Source organism: Oryctolagus cuniculus, chromosome 8 (genome assembly GCF_964237555.1).
Source record: "Oryctolagus cuniculus chromosome 8, mOryCun1.1, whole genome shotgun sequence".
In the NCBI taxonomy this organism is placed as follows: domain Eukaryota; kingdom Metazoa; phylum Chordata; class Mammalia; order Lagomorpha; family Leporidae; genus Oryctolagus; species Oryctolagus cuniculus.
The window spans coordinates 86,967,891-86,986,573 of NC_091439.1; the positions used below are offsets into that span (position 1 = coordinate 86,967,891).

The 18,683-nt window shown below is 44.0% G+C and overlaps 1 protein-coding gene across 8 annotated transcripts in view; it reads left to right on the forward strand.

Moving 5' to 3' along the window:
• Positions 1-4,494: 4,494 nt before the first annotated feature.
• PAQR3 (progestin and adipoQ receptor family member 3) overlaps positions 4,495-18,683 on the forward strand; it is a 32,618-nt gene continuing 18,429 nt past the window's right edge. For 7 of the 8 annotated variants that reach the window (XR_007909455.2, XM_070047983.1, XM_051820186.2 and 4 more), the window contains exons 1-3: positions 4,495-4,886; positions 8,477-8,639; positions 13,206-13,361. Coding sequence is in view for 7 of the 8 variants with exons in the window: in XM_070047983.1 (XP_069904084.1) it covers positions 4,702-4,886; positions 8,477-8,639; positions 13,206-13,361 (504 nt within the window). In the remaining variant the exon portion in view is untranslated. The remainder of the gene's footprint in view (positions 4,887-8,476; positions 8,640-13,205; positions 13,362-18,683) is intronic. The other variant, XM_051820191.2, reaches the window with a different exon arrangement.

An 18,683-nucleotide genomic window follows, 5' to 3' on the forward strand; every position in this document is an offset into this window, starting at 1 on the left:
TACCAAAAATGTAATTTTATTTTCTTTATTTGAAAAGCAGAGAGAAAGACAGAGGAAGGAGAGAGTGAGAGTGAGAGAGAGAGGGAGAGAGAGAGAGAGAAAATCTCCCATCTGCTGTTTTACTCCCAAAATTCCTGCAAAATCTGAGCTGGAAGAGTCCAGAATTCAATCTGGGTCTCCCACATGGGTGACATGGACTCAACTACTTATGCCATTATCTGCTGCCTCCCAGGGTACACATTAGCAGAAAGCTGGAATGGAGAGTGCAGCTGGGATATAAACCCAGGCACTCTGATATGAGATGCATGCATTCCAAGTGGTGGAGGCTTAGCTGCTGTGTCAAAAGCCAGCCCCTAAACTTGTATTTTAATCCTATTTGTCCACAAACACTTTTGAATTGCTCTCACAAAGGAAGGAAAGAAACAAGGCGGGGGATGCAACAAGTGAGGGAAGGAAGACATTTCCCTCCCCCAAAATGCTCCATGCAGCCCCCATCAGTCTCGCTGAAAATCATCCTATAAAGAAAGGTACACTGATATTTTCCCAACCCTCACCTGTCTGTGTGATACTGACTCACAGCAACCGTAAGAATTCAGATTTCCCTGGTGCTTGCTCCTATGTGGGAATGCAGCACTACCAGCTTGTTGAGAGTTGCCTCCCCACCAACCACCACCTCAACAATGTCTAAAGTCCAGGACATATCTCACAGGTGCCCAGGAGAGAATGCTGCCATTTTTCCATGAACTCTTACTGGTCAGTTCAGTTCCCATCCTGCTACTTTAAGAGATACCAGTGTCTCCTGCCAGATGCCACTGCTGATCCCTCTTTTATCACCAGCTCTGGGTGTCCCATCAGGTGCCTCACCAGCTATTATTCTTGCATTAGGCTGCTGACGGCTTCTGCCAAGCACCATCACTAAGCAGCTACAGCCCTGAAGGTGTCCCAGGTTCATGGTTATCTGCTGGGGGATGTGCCCAATCATCTTTGTTTTACCATCCATTACAGGTGCCCAGAGCAGTGTTTCTCCTGTTGCCACTGTCTTACAGACCTGAGTGGAAGAACTCTTTATTTTTGTTTTCACTTAAAAATCTCTTTCTTGTTCCTAGATTCAGACATGGATTAGTGTTATATCTATCTTTTCATATTTGTCCATGCATTTCAAAAGCTTTTTTCTTAAGTATGTGGTGTCAAAAGTGCTTAATTTAAAAGTCAAACCAGGAGGCAGCACTGTGGCATAGCAGGTAAAGCCACCACCTGCAGTGCCGGCATCCCATATGGGTGCCAGTTCAAGTCCCGGCTACTCCACTTCCAATCCAGCTCTCTGCTATGGCCTGGAAAAACAGTAGAAGACAGCCCATGTCCTTGGTCCCTTTCACCCATATGCCTGGTTCCTAGCTTTGGATCGGCCAAGCTCTGGCCCGTTGTGGCCATTTGGGGAGTGAACCAGCAGGTGGAAGAATTCTCTCTCTCTCTCTCTCTCTTTCTCTCTGCCTCTGCCTTTCTGTAACTCTGCCTTTCAAATAAGTAATAAATAAATCTTATTTTTAACGAAGTTAGACAGTGAGAATGAACAAAAGACAACTGAAATGGGCTATTAATCATCACAATCATTCCAGAAGCCATTTTACAACGGGATCATTGGGGACATTGCTAAAGATCAAAGACAGTCTCACGTTCAGTTCTTTAGTCTGGTGTCCTACCATTACCATAACACAGCTCCTTCCTCTATCTCTGATCATCTCTGGACCTCGTTCTACTTCTGCTTCAAATGCCAGGCTAAAGACTTTCTCCTCAGACCTCAAGGCCAAATTCCCAGGGAAGAAATGGATTGCTCAAACGAATTACCATTGTTCCTGTGTGAACATGTGTCAGTACATCTCATGGACTAGTGATCCACCTTTGGGCCAGCACTGGCCACTAAGTTGTGCCATGTGGTATCAGCAAGAGGACATGCAGCAGGGAGTTCCTGGGGTGGGGGGCACCATAGGAATGGCAGGGAGGCACTCTCAGGCCTGATCTTCCTCTACAAAAGATGAGATTTCCCATACCCAGTAACCTTCAACAAAGATAATGTATCGGGCACATAGTGAGCTCTCAAATATTATTTTTAGCTCCATGGCTTAAAAAATACATCTGATTTTCTTTATATGACATTTAAGATAGACCTCAACTTATCTTCAGGTTTATCTGTTAGGTAGGAAGTTAGAAATTAGCTTATGTGTATGAGAGGAGTCTAAGAAAAACAAAGCATCCACATAAGCTCACCTTGGAAGCAGCCCAGTATTTTACAATACAAAGTCCTGCTCACATCGCAGTAACCTTACAGGTGGTCTCAGTCTTCCACTGGGAAAGGCTCCCCAGGAGAATCCTCTCTCCTCAGCACCAAATGGGTTACCTGGTCTGATAACACTAAGCAATAAAATCTTCACAACCTTCCTCCAAGGCAGGCACCCTAGGGGAGCCTCCTCTATCCAGTGCCAGGTGGGCTCCCCCGTCTGATAGCGCTGAGTGGTGAAACCTTGGGAAGAATTTCACCTAATTCACACTCAGCAAACCCCTTGTCCTGGAGAAGGAGGAGAAGGGGGAGAAACAGCAAGAAGAACTGGACCCCATTCCCTTATAGGCCCCAGTCTGATGATACAGTTCTTTCCTGAGCCACCCACCTGCTGGCCTGCCAGGTGTATGCTCTCCATTTAACCTTGTAACCTTGGCTTCGCCAGTCTGAATGGGCACTCTTTCTCGAACTCTGACCCACCTGTTCGTACGGGTGCCTTACCCCATTAAACCTTGCTACTTTTCTTACCACTGCTCACTGTCTCACATCTGAATTCTTTCTTGTGCAAAAACAAGAATCTACCCCACCCATCTCTGCTAACATATCTATTAATTTATGTATTTTTCCAGTGTTATCTATTAATTTCTTTTTCCTCTGAACTCTCTTTATAGCTAAGGCACTAATAATATGCCTGGCAGTTTTCCAAGAGTGTTACATGAATTTACACTTAATCCTCATAAGACAAACTTCTGTTATTATCTCTATTTTACCAGCAAGAAAATTGGCACAGAGAGGTCAAGTAACGTGTACAAGGTTGAACAGGAATATGATGAATTCACGTGTAAATTCTGATATGCCTTCAAGCCCCAAGACTGAAATACCAAGCCATACTGTCTCTCAAAAATCAACATTATTAACATAACAATAAATAATAGGTATTATGAGTGCTTAGTGTTTGCTGTCAGGCCTCAGAACACAAAATCCCACATTATAATGTTTTGGCGTGCTGAATGCCAAGAGCTGAAGGAGGGGGCCTCCGAAGCACTGTAACCTCCCACCAGCAATTCTTCTCAGGTCTCCCCAGGCAGCTCAGAGAAATGAATTTCATTTCCTGGAGGTGGGTGAGAAAAGCCAGAATTCCTCTCCCCAAAGCATGTGATAAAACCTAGAAAAGTAACTTTGTGCCCTTCTTCTGCCTTTCGGTCACAAAGGAATCCCGGGACCTACCTCACCTGAAAGAAGGTGGCCAGACCCCTATTCCAGGAGTAGGCTGGAGACCATGAGGATCTGAACCAAAAGGCCTTGCTGGGATCCTCCAGCAGCGTATCGCCATCAGATCCGGCTCTTTGCGTCCAGTCACCTTCTCCACAACCATCTGCTTTTATCAGACTGCGGGGTCTTCATTCTTGAAGACTGGCCGGTCACATAAAACTTCGTTAAGTTTGATATGCTTTTCACTTGTTCGTCTTTTTCTTTTTTTTAAACAGGAGTGTCAGCCACGAACCTGCCACACAGTGGGTGGGCAAAGGGCTCCCTGTACACGGAGTCAAATTGAGATCAGCCCTGCTGCCAGCCTGAATAAGCAAGCCTTGCAAGACCACGCACCAGACCCCACGCCACAACACTGCCTCTAAGCTGCGCTCCGCAGGCTCTGGCGAGTTTCACCTTTATTCTGACTCAAGTAAGCAGATTTTCTCCTTTTCCTTGATTGCTTCCTGAGCCCGTGAATTACTGGACGTAGTGTCTACCAGAGGAGATTTCTAGTTGCACTCCAGCGCCGCCTGAGAACATAGGCTGAGTGGTAACCGGGTTTGGGACGAGTTGGTGCTTTCTTTACCGCTCGATACCTCGATTCGGGATGACGTTCCGCGTGCATCAGCTTTGCTCAGCTTCCCACCACTCCTGAGGGCCGCCTTGAGCTTAGCCAACCTCACAAGTCCCTCCTAAGTGCGTGACTCCAGGGAGAAACCAACCCTGGGGCGCTGTTATGCCTCTTCCTGTTACTCTTTTCCCCCTGAGTTTTCAAAATACAGCGACCACTGCTTCTAATTAAACAAGCGAAAAGGGCAAAAGCCCGCTCGCTTCCGCCGGTCCGGTTCTGTGGTGTCAACTCTCCTCAGTGGCGAGGAGAAACCCCTGGCGCCGCCACATCGCGGCGCTCGAACTGCCCGCGCCCAGACCGCGGGCCGGGGGCGGGGCCACGCGGCGTACTGACGTCAGAGAGGGCTGCGACGCCGCCGGGGCCGCGCGGCGTTGACGGCGGTGGCCGGTGTGCGAGCGGGGCCGGGCCTGGGCAGCCGTGGCGCCGTAGGGCCTCGCGCAGCGTCCGCGGGCTCCGGGGCGGGGGCTCCAGCGGCGAAGCCCCCTCCCCGGGGAGGCGGGGCCTGGGCGAGCTCCGGAGCCGGGAGCGGCGGCGGCCGGGAACGATGCATCAGAAGCTGCTGAAGAGCGCGCACTACATCGAGCTGGGCAGCTACCAGTACTGGCCGGTCCTGGTGCCTCGCGGCATCCGCCTCTACACCTACGAGCAGATCCCCGTGTCCCTCAAGGACAACCCTTACATCACCGACGGCTACCGGGCCTACCTGCCCTCCAGGCTGTGTATCAAAAGGTATCGTCTGGCCGCCTCCGCCCGGCGCGCCCCTGCCCCTCGCCTACCCCCTTTTTGTCTGCTTTCCCTGCCGCCTTCCCCGCGTTGCCCTGTGCCCATCTTCCTCGCCACCGGTCCTTTCATCTCTTTCTGCCGCCCCCCCTCTTCCTCGTTATCTCCTCCTCCAAGCCCGTCAGGGCACTTGATCCACGGAATAATGATGGTAGTGAGCGTGATCATAATTACCACCTCTCCTGTGGCTGTTTGCTGCTTACAAAGCGCTTTTCCATCCTTTATTCCATGTGGTACCCATTGGGATACGTGTTGGAAGCAACCCCACTGACAGTGGCGGAGCTGTATTTGCCCTGCCTCTACCTAAGCTTTGTTTCTTTTTGGCACACCCCTATGGGAATTCGGAAGCTTTCGGTCGATCAGTGCGTGTGTCATAGGAAACAAGTTCACGTTGCCATCCATGTGTATTTAGAAAGCCCTGATTTCATTCATTTCTCAAATACTTAGGGAGCTCCTGCTAGGTGCTAGGCACTGAACCAGGTCCTGCAAAAAAAAAAAAAAAAAAAAAAAAGACCAGCAGACATGACCCTTGTTCTCATGAAGCTACCAGAGTCTGGCCTGGGTGACAGACATTAAAGGGATAGTGACACTATTACATAACAACATTGTGGGAAATGCTGTACAGGAAAAGCACTGTAGCAAGGAGAGCCCGTAACGGAGCATTCAACCTCTGCTCAAGCCCCAAAGAAGCGTCTCTCTGAAAGGAATTCCTTGATCATTCTAAACCTTCAAAACCAGAGCCCCTTGAAAACCATGTTTAAAAATAAAAAACAGAGCTGAAAATCTGTTCGGATTTTTAGAATAGCATTCGGTAAAAACACTGTGTGCTGACATACAGTACCCTTTAAGGTTCAGATGTTGGTTAGCTCCAGATCACCATGGTGGCAACCCCCAGTGCAGGAATGTGGGCTCCGGAACTGCTCAAGCAACATCCATATGTCTGATTCTTGACCATCTTTCCAGCGTGGCCTTTCCCCATCCTCCCCTTGTCCTGCCTTGAAAACGTCTCTGTGACTCACAGTCACAAGTTGACATCACTGGCGGTCCCTACTTGGCTTGAATGGATGCCCACAGGACTTCACAATTTGAATTCTAGTAACTACTTCCCAGAGTCTCTCGCATGAGTAATTTCACAAGATATCAGAGCCAGGCCCTGTTTTGATGTGGAGTTCCACAAGGATAGGGCAGGCAGTGAACTGCCATAGATATTTTATACCCACCTAGAAATGATCCTCTACCAATATTAGATTCCATATCTCATGGAGTGAGAAGTGAAGAATTGTGCATTAGATCTGAGCTGCTAAGTCACAAAGACTTGGGTATTCAGATCTGCGACCAAACAGCTGTGCGATCTTGAGCCGAAGTTAACTGTTTTGAGCCTTATTTTTTGCCATTTGTAAAAACAAGTTTCTATTCGTCAACTTTTTGATAATAAAATGAAATTCCCAACACAAGGTACTTCAGAAGGAAAGAGATTTATGTAACTCAGAGTTGGAAGGTTGAAGTTCAAAATCTGGTGGCCTCATTGGTTGAACCATGGATGGTGAGGACTATAAATGACAATGATAGAGCCCTTTGTGGAGGAAAGTCACACTGCTCCCAGGAAGCAGAACAACAGGGCTCAACTTAGGCTTTTATAATCAACTTCTGGTGAAAGCTACCTTCCAAGAGCGTTTCTCCAGTGACATAAGTACCTCCCACTAGTCCCAACTTGTAAACACCATACATGCTGTTAGTGCCATTAATGTAAGACTTTGGGGCTTTTTTAAATTCTGCATGAATCCTGGAGCCAAATCATGCTCAAACCACAGCAGCAGATGATCACACCACCTGCTTCACGTGGTATTAGGGGCGAATGAGATTGTGCATGTAAAATACTACAAAAGACCTCGCACTTAATAAGTGCATAGTGATTGATGGCTCTTAGCATCAGCAGCAGTGATTTCAAACAGATGATATGAAGCTGATGATTGATTTTAAAGTTGACCAGAGTCTGGGACAACTTCTCATGTGACAAATGCAGATCATCCACTGGGGACATTCTTCCAGGTGCTCGTCCTACTACCTTGATCTTTTCCAGGTTCATCCTTTACTGTCTTTTAAGCTTTCACAAGTGATCAAGACATATTTTGGATATGAGAGGAGCTGTTCTTGGTCAAAACAACCCTGCCAACAATACCTCTTGATGCAGTTAATCAGGTTATACTGGTTTTCACTTAAAAGTTCTGAGGCAATAGAGTATAACATTGACTGTCAGAACAATTCTGGATGTTTTCCAGCACACTCCTGCATCCCTTCCTCCAACTCTAAGTAGTCTATCCTTGATGTGAGTACAGGATAAAGTTTGAACTTCATGCTACTTGATCACTTGATCATTGATCATTTGCACCCTTGCTATGTTTATCACTTGAGAAATGGAAAAGGGCGAACCATGGGCAACTGCTGCAAATTTAGTAGATGAGAGTGACACGTTAATGCTTACCAATAAGGATTTCTGAGTCAGTGAAGCATGTTAGTGTAAACACAAAGATTGGTTTTTCAAGAATGTTTTACTCTTTAGTCATGAAATCAGTTTTCAGTCAGTTAATCTGATGCATCCTTTCCACATCTAGAGAACCATTTCACAGAGTTATGGAAAGAGCTGGAAGGACATTAAGGCAGCATCTGATCCAGCTCTGTTATTTTATAGATGAAAAAACTGAGAGGTGAAATAACTTGCCCCTGATTGCAGAGCTAATCTGTGGCAGGAGCTGGGAACAGGACAATAAGCTTGCTGATTCCTGGCTAAAGTGACACACTCCCCACCGACCTGTGCTGCCAAGACCAGTTAGGGCATTTTGAAAGAGTGCAAATAGTACCCATATTTAAAGTAATTTCCTGTTGTTCCTAAAAGCCTAAACTTAGAAACTAGTTTGCTTTCAATACATCCACAGCAGTTATCCCAGCATATCCATCTCAAAGAACCTTTCCAAGTCAGTTCTCATGGGTCACTTTATTTATTCTGCTTCTTTTAAGTCCATGTAACTTTGCATTTGGATGAATACTTACAAAGGCATTTTAAGAAACTGACAAATTGCATGAGCAGCTTCCCAGGTAGCTAGTATTTTCAACAGTATTCTAAGTAACATCTAGTTTTCACTTGCCCATTTAATGCGGTAGACATTTGGAGAATAATCTGAGCAAGGCACTGTGCTTGGATCACCAATGTCATGAAGAGGAATGCTGCTGGCCAGCAGGGAATTGATAGGTTGGAGGGAGATAGCATGGAATCTACACACAAATAACGCCAACAGTAGGGGGAACATGGTAAGTATAATAGGGCTGAGCCAGAAAAGCTTTTAAGATCCCAGGGTTGGTGGAGGTACGGAAAGACTTAAAGACTAATTAACTTAAATGATACAATAAAATGCAGAAAGGTACAGACAGGGTTAAGGGCGGAGAGCAGAGAGCAGTAGTAACTCCCCAAAGTTGTCCTGAATCTTTGAATGCTGACAGTGAGCCAGTTGGAATCTGAGCTGCATATTTGTTTATTTTTCCAGTTTGTTTATTTTATCTAATGAGACGGTTAACATCTGGAGTCATTTGCTGGGTTTCTTTCTCTTCTTCACCCTGGGAATATATGATATGACATCTGTGTTACCCTCGGCAAGTGCATCCAGAGAAGATTTTGTAATTTGTTCTATTTGTCTTTTCTGCTTCCAGGTAAGTTATTTCACAAACACTGTTGTTGGTAAAGAGAACTTTGTAAGACAGCCTGGGAAAGATGAACTTACTTCAGACCCACTATTTGTTTTAAAGCAAATGACACATCGGTCAGCTTATTCATTTTCATAAGCATCAAAAAAAGTCTGTTATTATAGGATTGTATTTGGATATTGTTAAGAGAGGATATTTGAAATCCAGTAAGTTTTAAAGATTTTGGGAAAATTAATTTTTATAACATTTTCAAGAATTTCTGTTTTAAGCTTAGCACAAGGGTGTAAATTTCTTATTCTGTTCTATTTGAAATAGAATACTAGTGTATACTTAAAACTTGGAAAGATTTCTTATCTCATCTGTATTTATTAATATGCTTGTGATTTTACTGTGTTTGTTTTGCTGGTATGATCTTTTGTTCTTTTGCTTTAATGTTAGTTTCCTTTTACAGTTGCCTGATTCCAAATACTTTCAGTTTCTTTTCCTCTACCGCCTGCATCTGTTAGTTTTGTAGCACTTAGATTTTTCTTCAAGAATTCATAAAAATGCCTTTACGAGTTATATTTAGTCATTTTTCAAACAAGTTATCTGAAATCAGCAAACATTTTCTATAATCCTATTGACGTTTTTAAAATTAAAAATACAGAGTACAGAAAAACAGAAAGAAAAGCCTTCCATCCCCTTTCCTCCTGACAGACACAGACCACCATTCTGTGCACTTAACCTCTTGCTACCTAGTTGGAGAGGTAAACCTGTCAATCCACCGCACAGATGTTGCTATCATTGCATTTCATTCAGACCTTCATTTTACCCAAGTTCAGACTTTGTATCCAAATGACCAAGATGCACATCACAAACACCATTTTTCTTCTTTTTCTTCCAATTCCAATTTCTGCAATAATATGAATAGTTTAAATTTATTTGAGGGAAATGATGCTCTGTATTTTTGTGTTATTTGACAGTTATTTTTTTCCTGAAATATTTTCTAAAGTATACTTTCTGTTGTTTAACTTTTGTCCTGCTTAGAGCCAGAATATTTCCTAGACTACAACCCTAGTTTTACAATGGCAATGAATTGATTTCTTTATAGTTAAATTTTTTTTAGATTTATCTTAGCTTGAACTAAGATGATCTTCATAAGTAAAAACTGGTTCATGTTAATTACATGACTGTTATCTACTTTAAGAATCTTCTGTGTTTTTCTCCACCTGCTATACCTGCCCTTATTCCTGCCATAGTTGATGTTAGGTCAGAGAACCCATGTTAATTTCTTCACTGGCCTAAGAAATTAATGTATTGCAAAACTAAAATGATTAAATAATAATGACAATTGCTGATGAAGAAACAGCCCTAAAGTCATGGTGGCTTCCACAGGGTTATGCAGCAGGACCTTAAAATCCTGGTCTTTCCATTATACACTGTACAACTTGAAAAATTCAAATGAGCTTCCACTTAAGGAGATTGTCTCTTATCTTTTTCTTTTTATAAAATTAGAACTTTTTCACCCACATTTTCCAAATTATTAGGGTAGGCAGCAACATAGTAAACCATAAGTATAATTAGTAATATTGATTTACATTTAATTTTTGAAAAACATAACTTTTTTCTTTCCTGATTTTTCTTTCTGCTCAGTGCTTTCTTCCCAAACAGAGTAGTATATTCTGAATGACAGAATGTAATTCAAGGTTATTGAACCTTCCCAGTGGTTTTTAGCGTTGTTGTTTTGTTTTGTTTTTGTAGTTTTTTGAAGGGAGGATATTTTTGGAGAGGAGTAGCATCTAAGAATGCCGTTTCCTAGATTCAATTCAATGAGTAATCATTGAATGCCTTCTATATGCCCCCAGACCCTATGTTAATACAGTGCTAAATAAAACCAACATGCGCTAACAAGGTAGTCACCATGTAGGAGGTAGAAGAGAGGGAGGCGGGGCGGCAGAAGAGCTCCTTGTATAAGGCAAGAAGCAAGAGCTAGCTTAGCACTTTGTGGACTTGTAAGAATAGGTCTTTGAGTTCGAAACCTAGGGGATAAAGGAGGATGAGGCAGAGCAACAGCCAAGGGCCAGATCGTGATGTATTTTCTTATCAGTCTAAGGAGCTTTAACACTGCCTACATTGATGGAATGAGATATTCCACAGAAGGAAACTTTCCACTATAATGAAACATACTCAGCTTGCTGCATTTGTTTCTGGTTTTTTTTTTTTTTTTTTTTTTTTTGTAAGGAACTTTTTAATCAGGAAATATTAACTTTTTGAAAACTTGGGGTTCCTTTTTAATCAGGATATATTAACTTTTTGAAAACTTGGGGTTCTCTGTTAATACTTTTTACTTTTCCTTTGATACCATAGTTTTTTCTTTTTCCTCTTTTATGTTCCTTATTTAGAGTAAAATAAGCTTTACTGTTGCTCATGTAGAAATACAAGCAAACAATAAAGTGTAGGTAGAAGAAAGTAAGTTCCTTGATATTACTGCCCACAGGTAACCACATGGGACATTTGGGTTAAAATTCCTCTACACAGATTGTCTACATGGTTGCCTCACTTTTGTCTGCCAGTTTGCACACCTACCTGTCTCCCTGCTTCCAAGCTGCAGTCATCGCTACTTGCTGTTTTGAAGCCTGCTCTTGTGTCATTCAGTCATGACTCTGATCTTTCCCCCTCATTGAGTACACCTCTATGTTCTCTAGATTTATGATGCATAACCCCAAAGATAATTGGAGAAAACAAATAACCAAGTTTCTTAGAGTCATGTATAATTGGGTCAATAATCTTTGTAGCTTAGTATCCAAAAAGTCACAGACCAGTAAGGATTTCAGACAGTGGATGAAGAAATGAAGTTGTGGCTGAGTATCAATATTGAGTCTGTTGGAACTGGTTAAGCTTGATATAAAATAACCAGATGGCCCTTGAACAGTTAGCAGGTGCTTGCAACATATTTATTGACACCTACTTCATTTTGTTTATTTGTCTCATTTTCTGCACACCCACTATCTTTCTGTAGGCTCTTATTGTTCCCCAGGGCTGATCCTATAACCTGGCATCTCAGCCCTTTTAATCTACACACTTAAAATCTTCAGTAATATCCCCAGCCCGTAATACTGAAGTTAAAACCCTTTCATGTATAAGATTAATCATAATACTATCATGAAGAAGGCCAAATGTCCTTAAAGGCTCTGTATTTTTCAGTATGTTGCTTTTCCCTCTGGACCCCCAGAAAACAAGAGCATATCTTTTTTTACTTCCTTGATCAATGCCAGTTCACACTTAAAATCCATCCCAGTTGACAGTCCTTCTATGATGTTCCTTTGCTTCTACCAGTCCCAACTGCCAGTTGTACACATACACCCACAGTGCCAGTACTCTTCCTTCTCCATTTTCTGATTGTCCCCTGCCACTGTTTTGTCATTTGTTTCTACAAAATCTCTTCGAGGGTAGGAGTTTTCTCTTTGTGTCACCATCCAATGTATGACACAGAGCAGGTGCTTGATGACTGGAGAGAATTCTGCCATACAGGTGCTATCAGTCATCAAAGCGGTTGATTGAATCATATTAGCTTTTTTCTCAGTTTGACTTTTTTTTTTTTTTTTTTGACAGGCAGAGTTAGACAATGAGAGAGAGACAGAGAGAAAGGTCTTCCTTTTTCCGTTGGTTCACCCCTCAAGTGGCCGCTACAGCCGACGCACCGCGCTGATCCGAAGGCAGGAGCCAGGTGCTTCTCCTGGTCTCCCATGGGGTGCAGGGCCCAAGCATTTGGACCATCCTCCACTGCCCTCCCAGGCCACAGCAGAGAGCTAGACTGGAAGAGGAGCAACCAGGACAGAATCCGGTGCCCCGACCGGGACTAGAACCCAGGGTGCCGGTGCTGCAGGCAGAGGATTAGCCTAGTGAGCCGTGACGCCGACTCAGTTTGACTTTGATACAAATCAACAGCTCATGATTATTTTTTCTTGGAGATTGTAAAACTGTGTTAACTTTAGAACTTAAAAGTAAACTCTGTACAGTGCTTCTCATACAGATGTGAAAGGTGAAGTGAAAAAAGCAAATTAAAGAACAAAACAGTGTGATTCCACTTGATAAGAAATGTATATATTTATCATGAGTGTAGACTTCTGTATCACAAGTTTTTTGACAAATGCATTGAAAAGATCTGGAAGGGCACATTATCAGTGGTTACCTGTGGGGTATAGGTTGACTTGTATTTTGTATATTATATAATTAGATATTCATTGAGTTTTTTTTTAATATAAGGACTTGTGCTCTATAACGAATATTTTCTCAAGGTAAACTCATTCATGAATCAAAACAAGTCCAGATGATATTCTTAAAACATTTACATTATATAATTTTTCCACTACTCTACTTTTTACTTATAATTTTTGTATCATGAAATATAGTTTAAATTTCTTTTTGACTGTTATCCCTATTTTATCCATGAAAGAATTGAGCCTTAGAGAAATGACACTGTGTGTTTGACTTAAAAACCCAGGCACTTAACCACTTTATGAGCATCATGCATGAATTGCTTTTATTTATTTTTGTTTATACTTTGTTAAAATTTTTTTTTATTTCCTTTAGGTCTGTATGCTTTGCTCTGTGGGCTATCATCTTTTTTCTTGCCATCGATCAGAAAAAACATGTCGAAGATGGATGGCATTAGATTATGCAGGAATTTCTATTGGAATACTGGGCTGCTATGTCTCAGGAGTATTTTATGCATTTTATTGTAATAATGTAAGTACCTTAAAACATTTCACATTCCACCTTTCATATAAGTCTTGAGTTTTCCTGCCATGGTTCCTTTGAGTCTCTGAATAGTACAGTGTTAGAAAAGTTTTATGTAGACATAAATTCATTTTTCAAAAAGGCCTTGTACTTTCTAACATATAATTTCATATTTATTTTATTAGTTTTTATTGAAAAAATATATAAAGTTGTTCTATAAAATTTAATATAGACATTGAATTATCATTTTAATAAAGATATTTAATTATTGTTTCCACTAAGTCCATATAGCTACATGGTTCCTCAGATAGGCACTTATATATCTTTTATTTTTATGTTTACATGATTGAAGTTAAAGTTAGCACTAGATAAGATTATATAGTTGGCTACTCTTTTCCATTTCCCTTCTAATCCTTTACTCTCATTGGAAAAAAAAAAATAAAGGAGTTAGATCTGTGAGTGTATTGACCCAAACTCTTCTGTGAGAAATATGTTTTCCTTTTTTGTTACATTTGAGAGTAGGCCTAGAGAAAGTCCATATGAGTATGAGTGTTTCTAACAAATATCAAGATAACATGTGTTTATTCTGAGTTCTGGATCAGGTCTGCTGTCTGTCACTAAGGTCACAAAAATCCTTATCACCACGTGTCATAGCCAAGAAGGCAAACTGAATCTTCCTGTGGGTTCAGTATATCTCAAGCTTTTTATTCCAAGTCACCTTCAGCCCTATGGTTTTTTCTTCTATTCTCCTACCCTTGTCTTATTTTTTCTTATTCTTTTATTTGTCTCCCTTTCAGAGCCAAGATTAAGCTTGTCCTTTAGGAACAACATACTTAATAATTAGTTCTAATCTTATTCACAAGAAATAGAGCCTATTGTTCCCAAACCCACCCCCTACTCCCCACCCTCACCCCTGCACCCCCACCATGTTACAGGTGCTCTAAGCCACAGTCCCCAGCCTTCACATTTGGGGAAAGGTCTGCAGCACAACCTTCCTGACTATTTGGGAGTCTTAAATAAGATCTATATCTATATATAGATATAGATATAATATCTATATCTTAAATAAGATCTATATATTTTTTCCCAATAACAGGGAAAACTGCCAGCATACCTTGTATGTAAAACTAGCAAAGAGAAAAATTAAGCATTTAGTTTGAATGTGTAAATTGTAGCCATTTAAGCATGAGCCATTTGATTTTTTAGGCCTAATAACTTTGGGACACAAGTGTATAATTAAATGTATATACATTAGCCTTGTAAATTGATTGATTTTTATTAATGAACTGCTCCTGTCTGCACAGCTTTCCTAACTTACTCATTTTGCATGAAACTATTTACATCTTTTAAAAAAAAACTAGGGCCGGTGCCATGGCTCACTTGGTTAATCCTCCACCTGCGGCGCCAGCATCCAGTATGGGCGCCGGGTCCTTGGAGGCCAGGTTAAGAACTCTTGTCCTATGCCGGCGCCGCGGCTCACTAGGCTAATCCTCCGCCTTGCGGCACCGGCACACCGGGTTCTAGTCCCGGTCGGGGCGCCGGATTCTGTCCCGGTTGCCCCTCTTCCAGGCCAGCTCTCTGCTGTGGCCAGGGAGTGCAGTGCAGGATGGCCCAAGTACTTGGGCCCTGCACCCCATGGGAGACCAGGATAGGTACCTGGCTCCTGCCTTCGGATCAGCGCGGTGTGCCGGCCGCAGCGCGCCAGCCGTGGTGGCCACTGGAGGGTGAACCAACGGCAAAAAGGAAGACCTTTCTCTCTGTCTCTCTTTCTCTCACTGTCCACTCTGCCTGTCAAAAAAAAAAAAAACAAAAACAACAACAAAAAAAACTCTTGTCCTTTATATCACTAACTTTTGAGCTTGTAGACCAACTTTTCTGCTGCATGGTTTTATAACTAAATATCTCATAGGCCCTTCAAACTTAATACTCTAAAGTGAACATTCTTATACACTCCTATGCTCTCCCTTGTCACACACATACACACACACACCTCTAACCTCGATCATCTTTGCTCATGCTTGTTTAATGGAAGCCACTTAGGGAAGCTTTCAGGCTAGAAACAGTTGAGCCTTTCTCTACTGCCCTCTCCCCCATCCAGTCAGCCTTAAGACTGTAGTTTATTTTATAAATGCCTCCTGAATCTTGTGCTCACCTGGCTCTTCAACAGGATTCCAAGTCCCTTTTCTCTCCTTGAATGAAGCATTCTAATATCTTTCTAGCTGGCTTCCTGTCACCATTTTTTGCTCTACTGATGTCAGTTGTGTTTCTAATAAGTCAGTTTGAAAAATGACTATGCCATCCCATTCTTAAAGTAATCTTGCTGTTCCCTCACTGCCAACATAGTACAGTTCAAAATGTAGCCTGACCACATGCCTGCCTTCTCTCAACTTCAGGCCTTCTCAGCCTTCCTTCTCACAACTTCCCTGCTGTGTCTGGTGGTCCTTTTCTTCAAGAGTTCCTTCTTCCCACAAAATCTGATTCTTTAAGACCTGGTTTAGATGTTGTCTTTCCTGTGAAGCATTTTTTAAGTTATCTGAAGTGAAGTTCATTGTTCTCTTTTCTGTTCTGCAACATTCTGTTCACAGCTCAGTTACAGTACTTATCATTAGATTATAGTTATTTGTATGTCTGCTCTCCCGGAGTCTTCTGAGCTCATTGGGACAGCCCATGGCATAGTTGGTGGTTTTGTTTCTGTGGGGAGCAACTCGGACTAGACTAAGTTACTGGAATTGAGACTTGTTCTATGCATCTGCTCTCCCACAATATGGCGCTGGGAGAGAAGAAAACAGCTTCTACACAGCTGCCTCCAGTTCAGCCAATAAACTGTAGGACTTGCTCCTGACTGGGGGAGAGCAGCGTGCTCGGCGTGTGGGCAGCCGAGTTGGGATTGGCGGGGGAGGACTATAAAGGAGGAGAGAGACGGCATGCACCAGGGAACATCTAAGGGGAACATCTAAGGGGAACATCTAAGGGGAACACCTGTGCAGCCCCTGAGAGAGCCGGCCGGCGGTGTGCCGCTCCCCCGCGGAAGTGGGGAATGTGGCAGGGGGAACCGCCCTTCCACGGAGGTGGAAGGGATGGTAGCCAACCGGGAAGAACCAGCAGCAAACCCGGGGAGGGCCGAGCAGACGAAAGAACAGCGCAGGGTCCTGTGTCGTTCCTCCACGAAGACGGGGAGCGACATAATGGTGCCGTGACTCGGATAGGAAACCTAAGAGGGAAGAAACGGGAAGAAGTGGAAAATGCCGGAGAGAGAGACTAGCAAACAGCCTAGGGAAAAGCCGGACAGAAAAGGTGCCGGAAGAAGCTATCGAAAGCCTAGGCATAGACTCGGATACGGACTGTGGGAAAGAAGTTAGGATTTAAAGTGAAAGCAAGAAGAAACTTAGACTCAGATACGGACTGCAGTTTGAAAGTGAAAGTGAAACCTATAAGAAACTTAGACTTGGATACGGACTGTGGGGAGAGGCCAGGAGAAATGAGGGAGGAATATTGTTGGAAGAAAGCTTGGGGAAACATACCGGGTAGAGAAAAATGTTAGGGAAATTGAAGCCGTGGGGGGCAGGCCGAGGTGGAAACGTAAGCCAGTTTGGAATTCTTTAAGTCAGCCCGGGGGGCAAAAGGCGAAAATCTAAAACTAGAGGCGGAGACATATGAGCTAGGTTGGAATCCGTCAGATTAGCCTGAGGAGCAAAGGACGGGAAGCCAGACCGAAAGGCGCAGACGCGTGAGCTAGGTTGAATTCGCCAGGTTAGCCCAGGGAACTTAGATTGAATGCTAGTGGCGGAGACGTGAGCTGGGGCTGTGTGACTCGCGGAGGCTGCCGCGCGCAGAGAGAGCGTGCGGGGCACAAGTAGATAGGGAACGCTGGGCTAGTGCAAGACCGCGGAGTGTGCGCGCGAAGCCGAGCCGCGCAGAGCCGCGAAGCCGCGCAGATAAGAGAAGCGGGCTGAAGCGGCTCAGCCGGGAAGCCGCCGAGAAGCAGCCTCGGGGCGGGCACCGGGAAGCCGCAGGGATAAGAGAAACAGAAGTTTAGAAGTAAAATGAGAGAAATAGGAATGTTGGCAGACAGAAGTAAAATGGGAGAAATAGGAATGCCCGGAGATAGAGAAATAGAGAAATAGAAAGGCCTCCCCACAATACTGCAATGAGAAGGCTTGGATTCAGTCTGCCTGATTAGTGAGGTGATGAGCACCTGCGGGCGGCTAGCAGCTTATGCGCCGGTCACCGAAGACAGGCACATTATCAACACCAATAAGTCACCCCACAACATGGCAATGAGAGAGCTTGGATTCGGTCTGCCTGATTAGGGCGGTAAGCACCAACAGGCGGCTCGACCAGAGTATGAGCTGCAGGTCACCGAAGATAGGCACGAATCAACACCAATAAGCCTCCCCACAATATGGCGCTGAGAAGGCTTGGATTCGGTTTGCCTGATTGATAGGGCTTGCAAGCACCTGCAGGCAGAGCAGAGCGTGCGCTGCAGGGCACCGAACACAGGCACGCATCAGCGCCTAAAAACCTCCTCACAACATGGCGAAGAGAGGACCCGGATTCGGTTTGCCTGATTGATAGAACTTGTAAGAACCTGTGGCAACTCTAGCAAGCAGAGCAGAGTGTGTGCCACGGGGCACCGAAGACAGGCGCGTATCAACGCCAAAAAATAAAAAGAAAGGGGGATCTGTGGGGAGCAACTCGGACTAGACTAAGTTACTGGAATTGAGACTTGTTCTATGCATCTGCTCTCCTACAATATGGCGCTGGGAGAGAAGAAAACAGCTTCTACACAGCTGCCTCCAGTTCAGCCAATAAACTGTAGGACTTGCTCCTGATTGGGGGAGAGCAGCGTGCTCGGCGTGTGGGCAGCCGAGTTGGGATTGGCGGGGGAGGACTATAAAGGAGGAGAGAGACGGCATGCACCAGGGAACATCTAAGGGGAACATCTAAGGGGAACATCTAAGGGGAACACCTGTGCAGCCCCCGAGAGAGCCGGCCGGCGGTGTGCCGCTCCCCCGCGGAAGTGGGGAATGTGGCAGGGGGAACCGCCCTTCCACGGAGGTGGAAGGGATGGTAGCCAACCCGGGAAGAACCAGCAGCAAACCCGGGGAGGGCCGAGCAGACGAAAGAACAGCGCAGGGTCCTGTGTCGTTCCTCCACGAAGACGGGGAGCGACAGTTTCTACACGGACTTAAACTGTGCCTGGTATATAACAGGCAGACAGTGTTCTTGTATGAATAAATGTGGCCTTTTATCACTCACTCTGTAATTTAGTTTATCATCCTAAGAAACCTAACAGTTGTATGCAGCATGAATTTTTTAAGGAAGGGGGAC